Genomic DNA, 12265 nt, shown 5'->3' on the forward strand with positions numbered 1-12265 from the left:
CACCAATAATGTGTTACGCTTTTACAAACACAAACAAAATCTGTGAGGTCCATCGCCTCCCTTTGGGTTAGCTCTGATTATGACCCGTGCGGTAATATATCCCTTCGATGTTTATCTCTAATCGACAAACAAAATCATGTAAGGGGAACTGCAAAATCCTCACTTCCAGGTCCCGAACCCTTGACCTCCCCAAGTAGGAAACCCTTAGAGAAAACCTCTTTGACCACCACTGGAACTTCTTCAGTCTGATAAATTATTTGTGACCCAAAATAACCAAATACGTTACACTTATTCAAACTTACGTACTTTGGTTTACTTGCGTATGAGGTTGTAGAATTACTTAGCCATGTCAAACAATTCACAAATAGTAATGTTAGACCCCAATATCTATAAACATATTTTAAAAAATATATATATAACATTAAATAGATAATTCAATTAATGCTTTATTATTTATAAATGAATATAATGAACAACGTAAACAAACAAAAAATGGAACAAAATATGTTCAAGTAAAAAATATTTAAAATAAAAAACTAAATAAACTTACGAGAACTAAAAAGCTGGTCATTGACATGTTATACATAGAGATTTTTCAATGGCTGTTGTTCTGTTTTATATTGCTGATGGGAAATTAAATAAAAACGTACTGATACTACCAAACACGTGAAGGACCATTCTCATAATTAAATACTTATCACCATTCACCACCTAATTTTCTATCTTTTTTATTTCATTCCACTTAAAAACAAGACCAATCCATCTTATAAACTTAGCATATAAACAGGTAAACAAATTGAGTAGTATTTGTTATTTTATTATTATTAATATTAATATCATGTTTGATTGTTTTATTTTTACTACCTTGAGACAGTCGACGGAGAAACATAGCATGGGTGGTATAGGAGGACCGATGTTGTTCCCGCAGTCTCCGATGGTCGGAAACCTTATTGCCGTGGTGTTGTCCACGTGTCTGGCACTCTCTTTGCTTCGTTTGTTTGAAGAAACCGCAAGACGAGGGGTGTTTGAACAAGTGAGTTGACTCTTTTTAATATTAATTAATTATTAATAAATTAACTAAACGACTCTGCTGAGGGGTTTAGTCGGTTATATAGGATTTTGGTAAAACAGCCGGTATTTAAAACCCGATATTATTGGGTAGTTTTCCAGACCATTGTACCGCCCTTTTTTTTAAATACCGGTTAAAACAGGCAGACCGGTTTTTAACCCAAAGGATTTTTTTTGATATTTTTGCGGCCCATAAATTGAAGAAATGACTTTTAACATAGCGAATACAAGTGAAAAATGTAAAAATAGTAGATGACAGATACGTTAATCAACTAATTTTGTATCTTGCAAATGCAAGGTTGGTTTCTTAACATATTTTGTAGTTGATTAATTTCGTATACAGAGTACAAACATCCTATTTGACTCTATCATTATTCATGTGTGATGTATGGTTATTTTTTGAGTTAGTGTTGTATTTATATGGAATTACAGGTAAACTATTCAATCTGATTGAATCTCACGATACATCCCGATTCAACCGGCTATACCATTTTTAAACCAAATCTGGTACAAGTAAAAACACGGTCTTTAAAACATTGGTTAATGGAATCTCTAAACAGTGTTTTAAAAACCAGTTAGTACCGGCCGGTTGAACCGGTTATAACGGGTTTCGAATAGGTAGCCAATATTTAGAGATATTTTTAGGCGGTTTGCTAGAGCATCGAACCGCCATTTTTTAAATACCAGTTTAAACAGGTATTTAAGCTCAATATATTTTTGATAGCTTTTTGCCGTCCATATTTTTAAAAATAACTTTTAACATAGCAGATAAATTAAAACGACTAAACTAGTAAACAATGTTATAAACCTATTGCACATTTTTATTTTTAAAAAAACTTTGTTTGAAAATAAAGTACTTTTGTATTATTTTTATTATGAATTAGCTTTTGGATTAAATCGCGTATTTTGGGCTATTTTTTGAGTTGAAAGTTGTGTTTATATATAAACTATAGGGTAAATTATTTTAACCCGGTTGAATCGGTTGTACTATTTTTAACCCAATCCGGTATTAGTAGAATACCGGTTTTTAAAATATTGCTCCAAACACCCCCGGTCCAGTACCTATACATGTTCGACGTCGGTTAACGTGTTCGACGCCCGTTAACGCATCCGGCATTTGTTGACGTTTTCGACAACCGACGTCGGTTAACGCATCACCCCCGATGCCGGTTAACACGTGCGACACACGCGTTCGACATCTGACGTTGGTTAACGCATTCGACATTTGACATACCGCGTTCAACGTCGGTTAACATGCTCGACACCCATTAACGCATATTTTGACAACCGACGTCGGTTAACGCATCGCATCCTACTCTAGTTAATGTGCCCAACGCCGGTTAACGCGTGTGACACACACGTTCGACGTTGGTTAACGCGTATGACGTCGGTTAACGTGTTCTATGCTGGTTGGCGCATGTGTATCCGACGTCGGTTAGTGCTTGGTAGGTTGTGGTCTTAGTGATCCCATCGTAAAAAAATTCACGAACCGAACACACTCAGTTTCAAAATCCTTTCACAGATTCCAATTGCCCTTTTGGAAAGTTTCAATTTAAATTCCAATTCCTTTAAAAAATTTCTGCGAAGCAAACGCACCCTTAGCTATTTGTTGTGTTATTTTGCGATACTATACTATACTATAGTGTACACATAAATAGAAAAAAGGTTTTTTTCGGCCTAAAGTTATAGCGGGGTAGCCTTTCTGCCCATTGGATAGAGATAAGGTTTACTTTTCCTTGATCCTACAAATAGCTACCGCTATAAGTGAGATCATACTGGATACATTGTTTAGGTGTTATTATACTCGGTACTTTTTTTTGTTATTAAAAACTTGTTAGCGGTTGTTATTGCGCGTAGGTAAAACGAGGATTATATGTTTTCTGCAAGACTAACGAATCAGATCGAATTTTTTTGCTTCTTTCTTGATCAGAAACTAAACAGGAAGCTTGTGCATATAACCATAGGACTGACATTCATGCTGTGCTGGCCTCTCTTCAGGTAAATTAAATAACGCGGCGCCTTTGTCATTAAATCTATATTGATCACGTATCGTTCTTACATCATATATGACCCCAGTTCAGGCAGTGAAAACATTTAAATGAACAAAAATTAAAAAGTTTAAAACACTCATCCAGATAATATTTAATTTTTTTATAATTAATAAATAAACGAACATAAATAAACAGACATAAACAGATATAAATAGATGAACGTCAAAGAACATGAGTGAACGAACGGAACATGTGTTCATGCTCGTTCGTTTAACTCAACGAACACAAATTTTTTGTTCATGTCCGTTCGTTTATTAAATAAATGGACACAAACAACCTTCCCGCCAAACAGTTAACCGAACGTTCGGTTCGTTTACAGGCCTACTCTTGACCACTTATGTAAAACTGTCATCTCTATTGTCCTTTGTAACTTGTTTGGTGTTTGTTAAACCCTCTTGGAAAATATTTGGTGATAGGTACATGTGTTATTATTCAATGTTCGGTTTTATGGAGATAAGTTTTCGCATGGTGGTCGGCTTCCTAGTGGTCTCTGTCGCAAGTGCATTAGTTGAGTCCCACCCTATAAGCACCAAGTTCGATGACAATCTCACGGTGCCTCTTGTTTCCGTGTTGTTAGGAATATTGGTATTCTAGTAAATGTACACGCAGGCGTTGTTGTAACATGTTGTACAATCCATTGTAACATCATTCTTGTTCGAAATAATCAGTTACAATCTATTATATATTTCCCGTCACCCGCACCAGTTGCCACTAGTCACCATAAAAAATAAATAACATGTACGCATTTCTAACACAATTTGTTTCTACCATTTGGTTAGAACCTGTACGTACTAGTAGAATCGAAGTAATATTTTTTTTAAGACAAAACTTTATTGCTTGAACTCATTTTGCTTTTAACACGTTTTAACCTGAACACGGATTGGTGAAACATGTTTTTGACCTGTCTCTCAACTTGACCCGACCCATATTTTATCATACTTGATATTTAGCACATCAAAAATCATAAATGGTTATTGAAGGAGGGTTGTAATGGAGGCCCAAGTATTGAAGAGCATGTCGTGTTATATTTGGAGGCCCATGATCGTGCTTCCAAAGGTGGCCCACGAAAACGGGCATAACTTGGCCCACGAAGCTCCGTTTTAAGCCCATTACCAGTCAAATCGAAGCTTGAGACGAGGGGCACATTGTGGCCCCTATCTGAAGCCCAAAAACGCCTCCTAAATAAAGTTATGGGTCTTTTTATGTTTTTTCGTTAGTTTTTACATTTTTATTTTTGGGTTTGTGTTTGGTCCATGGCCTTTTTTAGGGCTCATTTCGTATTAGAAACTCTATTTATATCATGTTTATGTAAAATGAATGGTCAGACTTGTATATTATCATTAATTATTTTTCTCTTCATTTTCCTTGACCTTTGGGTGAGATTTAGGGGTTTTGGAAGTTCATCACGGGTATTCTTAGAATCAACGTGATTCGATCTTCGTTATCGTTTTACCGTTGCATCAGGTTGTTTTAGGCTAAGTTGTATTTACAAAGGTGAGAAATGTAACTCTCTTAAACTTGGATTTCTAGGGTTGTGAAAGACACAAGTCATACATGTAAGCCTTAATAGGTTTTTCTTAAAAGTCTTTCTAATGAAATAATTATAAATTTCGACTACGCGTTTATAATACAACTTTTTTCGTTGGCTTCAACTGATCGTCAACGTCGATATCATCAAATTCGCCCTCTTATAACGTAACGGAGCAAATAAGCAAAAATGATTAGAACATGCATGCTCGGTTGTCATCCAACTTTTAAAAGTTAAAAAGTTGCAAAAAGAGAAAGAAGCTAGGTATCATGTGTCAATGTGATATCTCAGATGCCATCAAGGCTGTTAATCATTACTATTGATTCCATGTGTTGATCAGTTTTAAGTAACAAGACTAATTTCTAACCCGTTTCAACTCACAACTATTCAAAATGATAGGGGCGGCATGCTAGCGCCAACTCTTACTCGCTTCCCCTTTTACCTCTCCTTTCCACCCCGGGTAGAACCTCAAACTTGAGAAACCAGCTCAGCCCCGGACAAGAATATCACCCTTGAATCCAGGGGTTTTGTTCTCACTGGATTTCAGAGAACAAACCGCCCCCCCCCCCCCCCCCCGTTTTCCATTTTGACAATTTTGGCGTGCGAAAAAAAATGGAATGATACCATCCTGTTTAGAGAAAAACAAGAATAAAAATCTAGAAATTAAGTGGGAAAAAGTTGATGTGATGCTGATCCGGGTCGTTACCGAGAATCATTAAAACTTTTTGGCTGAAGCCAAAAAAATTGTTGGCCTTAAACAAAAGCGTTTTTTGTTAGGCTTAAACAATCAAACTTTTAAATGAACTTATTTGGTTATGATTTGGGTTGTGTAAAAATTTCGTTTTTATAAAAATAAGCTTTTAATGAGTTGAGTAGATGGATTTAAAATGTTTAAACATTAAAAATACATATATTTTTTCATAATAATATATATACAACTTTTTTTTAAAAAAATGGGCCTAACAAGATGATCGGGTCGGGGACCATCAACCATCCTGCCCTCCTATCCAAGTTGTGGCACAAATATGACATACGCGAAACGGAAAATATATATAAGAAAAAAATATATTGTGGTCTAGTTGTTAGAAAGTATGAATTTTTCGATGAAGACCCAATTTCAATATCCACAAACAACACTTTGAATGGGTAGGAGTGACTCAATGAAAGAAGATTGAGATTTTTATGATCTCCAGTTCGATCCTGAGGACGTTCGGGTTTTACCACTAGTGAGCCTCTAGGGTTTCCCCCAAAACTCGAGATAACTTTGAGGCACTCAAGGGCTTCGTACGATTGGGTTGGGCCAGCTGACAGTGGTCTTTTGCCATTAGATCACCTTATATAAAGTATCTAGACAATTTTCTATTTGTTAACTGTTTACAAACAAAAGATTTTTTTTTGGTTAGCTATAAGTTTAATACTATAATATCCCATTGGCATTAGTTATGTTGATACCTATCCGACCTTGATTGGGATCCCACGTGACCCGGCCCGTGGCCCACATTTCACATGCAGCCGATTGGATTCTTCCTTCACGTGATATTTATTCTTTTGTGTTTAAATAAATAAAGTATTAATTAATTAAAATTAAACAATTAAAAGAATAAGTATAATAATTAAACTAATATTTTAGCCTTAACCAAGTTAGAGTGTACATTTTTTTTAAATGTATAAGATGATGTAATATATGTTTTTTTTTATTTATGTTTAGAGGTTAAGAGTTTAAATTCTGACGGTAGCGTGTTACACAGATTTATGAGTAGATCATTAGTTGTTGAATAGAGATGTATAATATATAAGCGACATTAAATACTCATTAATAAAATTTGGTCGAAGAGATCAATGAAACGTCGGCGGGCTTCTCTAGTTCCGCCGATGACGATCTATCGTATAATTTGAGATTGTTGTGTCATACAAGCACCAAATTATATAAATTACAGGTTGATATGAAGCCATGATTGTTTAGAATCAAGGTCAATACATAAAACTGTAGACAAAATTCTTGACACTTTATTACAAGACATGAAACACTTGTTTCTTATCTACTAAAGTACTAAACAAACTTATGTTAATACATTCCCAACAAAAATCCCTCTTATTTAAAAAATAAATAAACTAATTAAATACACACATAAACACATAATTAGATTGATTGAGCTTATACATCCAATTATATATTAATTGATTATTCTACTAGTTAATAATTTAATTACTTTAATTAATTAATAGCATCTTTTGTGATTCAAAGAATTATGGGAAGTGTAATTATAAGTATTGTGATTATTGTAGGGTACTTCATGAGGAAAGTGTCCACTTGAAGTATTGACATGCCTTTGAGTTTGAACATGATCCCTAGTGTTTGAAGACTTGGCTCTTGATTGTTTACTTCTTCTTGGATTGTTTGATGATTGTGGGATGAACACTCCTGTTCCTTTGATTTCTCTTCTACCGTTTTGCTCATGGAAACTTGGTATTTGGTTATGATTCGGGTGGATTCTTTGCGAGATAACCTAAAATAAAAAACAAGAACATTTGAATAACGGAAAAGGCACAAGATCGATTTATCGTAGTTTCTTTAGGTAAACCTTTATTTAGAACGCTCAAAGGGTGATACAGTGGTAAACACGTGATTCCCCTCTTATGTCAGGTTTTAATATTGCTTGCACTGGTTTTGAATGTCACTTGACCAGCATAAGCTACGATTTACCTGATCCCGTGAATTTTCAAAAGAGAGAGAGAAACTGTTAAAAGTTAAACCTGAAAAGAAACTGGAGAGCGGTAAAGGGTAGGATCTTCATCATCATCCATAATCAAAAGGGAGATCCTCTTACTCAAGTCTGCAAAGAACAAATCATCTTCAACAACTTCCATGTTTCGGTTCTTTCGCTATATCCTTGTCAAGTGTCACAACAAAGTAGTAGCAACAACTTCAACTCCTAAAGTGATTATTTCTCTTTACCTTACTCCTTTTAGGTTGATTTGCTTGAGTTGAATAAATAGAGCAAAGAGAAGGTATGGGCATTGAGTAAAGAATGTAAGAATAATATTATGTGTTGGGTGGGAGTATTCAATTCTACTAAGAGGCTGGACATGTGAGATAGTGGGACCTATTTAGCCAATCTGTCTGTTTATGTCCCACAAGAGGATCATATCATATCATATATCATGAAGTGTGTTTATGATTCTATCCAGTTGTTTGAAAAGAAGATAGATTACAACAGCAGAAGCCAAGACACCACCCACATAGATTTCTGTCATCCACAATATTAATCTTAATGAGAATATCAGTATATAGTATATACACTTGGTTTTCGCTCTACGGTCTATACACTTGCGCGTATAACACCGCCAAATAATAATAGGACATGATACTACAACTAGTTATTGTTCTAAGTTGCAAGTAAGTACAAGGAAACTATAGGTGTCACACATGCATATGCATGGGTTGGAGAATCTAATATCTATCATTCTATTGTGTAGATTTATTTGGACAGCTTTTATCTTGTTCTTGTGGTTGATCCAAGCTTTGATCATGAGGTGGTTACTGTCAACTATCTATCTTGCACTTGTGTTCTTTATTAGGGTCTTGAACATCAGCCACACAACAACGTTATCGACTTGTAACGAGTCCAATCATAGATGAATAATTGTACCTAGTCCAATCATAGATGGATTCAAAGGTTAACCTATTCAGGAATCTCGGGATCTATGCCTTCTTAGGTTATACTAATACCGTATTAATATTTTCCACATAAAGAGTTCCTGATCACGAGAACAAAAAAAATAGATAGACCCGAAGGAGCGAATGCGTTTCAGTTACAAACCGATAGAAGAATGCCCAATTGGACAATCTAAGACTATGCCCATTGGCAACCTAAACCAACCCAATCTTTTATTTAAAAATTAATTTCTCTCTTCTCAATCTACACAACCCAACACATCACAAACTTTTACTCACATTAACAACCCAACCTCAACTATTTTTTATTAAATAAATTCCATTTACAATAATTTTTAATTTACTACAAGTTATTATAATAACTAACTAATTATTATATTTTTAAAACAAATATATTATTTGGTTGGAAAAACTAAAAAAAATATTTATATATTTTTGTTTATCAAGCACACTTAATAAAATAGATAAGATAAGTTACAATCCTAGCATGCAATATAAAATTAAATATACTAAAATGATACAAACTACATAATTATTCGTTAACACCAAATTTTTGGCAAATATGCTCAATCAAATCGCTTTTTAGCACGTTATGAGTTTCTCTATTTATTTTATATTAGAAAATACAAATTTTGAAACGAACTCCGTTTTTTATAAAATTTATACCGGAATGTTCAAAAAAAAAAAACTAAACAACATTGTGTTTTTAAAATATTTTAAAAAGTTAAATATTATAAGTTATTAAAGAAAAATCAAATTATATTTAAAATGAATTAATAGAAAAGGAAAAGAAAAAAGAAAATAAAAATCAACCAACACACAAGTGACATGTGGAATCCACTTTTGTACAATCTAGTTTGCAACCATGGTTGGTGGAACGACCAGATCGTGAGTTTTTATAGATTATTATTAATTTTTTTTTTAAATTTAACAATCCCAATGTCCAACTAGATTGCCAATGGACATAGTCTAATGAAATATATATAATCAAGAACCTCAATTGCAATTCAACAAATTATGCCCATGAAATTTGGTGAAGTTTCTAGTGTGACATTAGTTATTTATACCCCTCCGAACACTCACTGGAAAATCTTTTGCCATCGATCATCTCCATCTTCTAGTACATGGGTGTAAACAAGCCAAACCGCTCCTAAACCACATAAGATCGATTTTTCTTGAAGCTTAAATTCAGCCAAGCTTAAACGGGCACAAGATTAAGACTTATATAAACTTGCTTAATAAACAGGTCCGAGGTTCATTTATCCAACTAGAGATGGCGGACAAGTCAAAACAAGCCTATTGTTTATATAATTTTATTTAAAATGATTAATATATATTTATATAATAAATAATATAATAGTTATTATATGTCAAAGTTATTATATAAATAATCAAATAGTTTATATATTTTTTGTTATATATATACAATTTTCACTCTTATCTTACTATCATAATACAGTAAAATAATGATGCTTAGGTGTCAAACGTACATATAATTCTAGCCTAATTTTCCCTCATAATTGTTTAATCTCTCATCTCATTTATTCTAGCCATTCATGGGTCATATATCAAAATCAATATGAAAATTGGGGTTAAAAATAATTAATATTTCCTCTTAATTTTCTAATATCTCAGACTCTCATTTCATTCATCATAGTTATCCATTGATCAATAACCATTTTGACACTTGGGTTATAAAATATCCAGGAAATTAAAAGTAAAATGTTGAGATTCTAGGCATCTTTACTTGTGATAACATTGATCATTTACTTGTGATAAAACAACAAATATTGTATATAAAGAGATTTTCTCAAATTTATAAATTTAATATTCCAGACTTCTTATTGTTTATATTATATATTTCTTTTCTTTTTTACCTTTAATTAATTTTATTCTTTTATTTCAAATAAAGGACCTTATTTATTTTTATCATTAGAGAAATCCCGTGTTCAAAAGCTAGTTATTAATATATAAAAATAATTAAAAAAATGTATAGAAATCAACTATTGTTGTTTGTTGTACTAATCTGAGTTAGCTCTGCATGATTGTGGTTGCTGATCAACAACATTAGTTACATAGTTCAAATCTCCTATGATCTTGTCTCGCGCGTTTCACTGATTGTAGCTGCTTCAACTCTATCAGATTTCTCCGTTGCTGTCATTGTCGGTGTTTCGATTCGCATTAAAGACTTCCCATGATCTTTTGGTGTTGTCTCAATAATTATTTTGTTATTTCATAGAAAAGTTCAATGCTAGCTTTAATGGTGGTGGTTGGCAAATGTTGATGGTAATGAAGGTAGGACACTGAAGACTATTTCTAGCTAGTTTGTTGAATTCTTAAAACTGAAATCAAAACTAAACATTTCATTCATCATAGTTATCCATTGATCAATAACCATTTTGACACTTGGGTTATAAAATAATTAATATTAAAAATAATATTAAAAATAATTAATATTTCCTCTTAATTTTCTAATATCTCAGACTCTCATTTCATTCATCATAGTTATCCATTGATCAATAACCATTTTGACACTTGGGTTATAAAATATCCAGGAAATTAAAAGTAAAATGTTGAGATTCTAGGCATCTTTACTTGTGATAACATTGATCATTTACTTGTGATAAAACAACAAATATTGTATATAAAGAGATTTTCTCAAATTTATAAATTTAATATTCCAGACTTCTTATTGTTTATATTATATATTTCTTTTCTTTTTTACCTTTAATTAATTTTATTCTTTTATTTCAAATAAAGGACCTTATTTATTTTTATCATTAGAGAAATCCCGTGTTCAAAAGCTAGTTATTAATATATAAAAATAATTAAAAAAATGTATAGAAATCAACTATTGTTGTTTGTTGTACTAATCTGAGTTAGCTCTGCATGATTGTGGTCGCTGATCAACAACATTAGTTACATAGTTCAAATCTCCTATGATCTTGTCTCGCGCGTTTCACTGATTGTAGCTGCTTCAACTCTATCAGATTTCTCCGTTGCTGTCATTGTCGGTGTTTCGATTCGCATTAAAGACTTCCCATGATCTTTTGGTGTTGTCTCAATAATTATTTTGTTATTTCATAGAAAAGTTCAATGCTAGCTTTAATGGTGGTGGTTGGCAAATGTTGATGGTAATGAAGGTAGGACACTGAAGACTATTTCTAGCTAGTTTGTTGAATTCTTAAAACTGAAATCAAAACTAAACATTTCATTCATCATAGTTATCCATTGATCAATAACCATTTTGACACTTGGGTTATAAAATAATTAATATTAAAAATAATATTAAAAATAATTAATATTTCCTCTTAATTTTCTAATATCTCAGACTCTCATTTCATTCATCATAGTTATCCATTGATCAATAACCATTTTGACACTTGGGTTATAAAATATCCAGGAAATTAAAAGTAAAATGTTGAGATTCTAGGCATCTTTACTTGTGATAACATTGATCATTTACTTGTGATAAAACAACAAATATTGTATATAAAGAGATTTTCTCAAATTTATAAATTTAATATTCCAGACTTCTTATTGTTTATATTATATATTTCTTTTCTTTTTTACCTTTAATTAATTTTATTCTTTTATTTCAAATAAAGGACCTTATTTATTTTTATCATTAGAGAAATCCCGTGTTCAAAAGCTAGTTATTAATATATAAAAATAATTAAAAAAATGTATAGAAATCAACTATTGTTGTTTGTTGTACTAATCTGAGTTAGCTCTGCATGATTGTGGTCGCTGATCAACAACATTAGTTACATAGTTCAAATCTCCTATGATCTTGTCTCGCGCGTTTCACTGATTGTAGCTGCTTCAACTCTATCAGATTTCTCCGTTGCTGTCATTGTCGGTGTTTCGATTCGCATTAAAGACTTCCCATGATCTTTTGGTGTTGTCTCAATAATTATTTTGTTATTTCATAGAAAAGTT

General features: G+C 32.5%; 1 protein-coding gene and 1 long non-coding RNA gene across 2 annotated transcripts; one reads left to right on the top strand and one right to left on the bottom strand.

Moving 5' to 3' along the window:
- The first annotated feature begins 834 nt into the window (after positions 1 to 834).
- On the top strand, positions 835 to 3799 carry LOC143599466 (putative phytol kinase 2, chloroplastic). The gene is made up of 4 exons (XM_077077415.1): positions 835 to 1033; positions 2999 to 3066; positions 3145 to 3152; positions 3439 to 3799. The coding sequence occupies exons 1-4, from the start codon at positions 839 to 841 to the stop codon at positions 3711 to 3713; spliced, it is 546 nt and encodes a 181-aa protein (XP_076933530.1). The 5' UTR covers positions 835 to 838; the 3' UTR covers positions 3714 to 3799.
- A 2833-nt stretch (positions 3800 to 6632) lies between these two features.
- On the bottom strand, positions 6633 to 8074 carry LOC143599465 (uncharacterized). The gene is made up of 2 exons (XR_013147293.1): positions 7402 to 8074; positions 6633 to 7154 (listed from the first exon to the last, which is right to left on the bottom strand). It is a non-coding gene; the product is annotated as an uncharacterized LOC143599465 (long non-coding RNA).
- Between the last annotated feature and the right edge of the window lie 4191 nt (positions 8075 to 12265).

This window comes from Bidens hawaiensis, unplaced genomic scaffold, assembly GCF_021521415.1.
Source record: "Bidens hawaiensis isolate Kalapana, Puna unplaced genomic scaffold, B.hawaiensis_p1.1 tig00052224_1, whole genome shotgun sequence".
Taxonomy (NCBI): domain Eukaryota; kingdom Viridiplantae; phylum Streptophyta; class Magnoliopsida; order Asterales; family Asteraceae; genus Bidens; species Bidens hawaiensis.

Excerpts from the sequence above, each read along its gene's own strand:
- LOC143599466 (XM_077077415.1), top strand. The coding sequence starts at position 839 with ATGTTTGATTGTTTTATTTTTACTACCTTGAGACAGTCGACGGAGAAA. Across the intron at positions 1,034-2,998 it reads GACGAGGGGTGTTTGAACAA|AAACTAAACAGGAAGCTTGT; the intron begins GTGAGTTGACTC and ends TTTCTTGATCAG.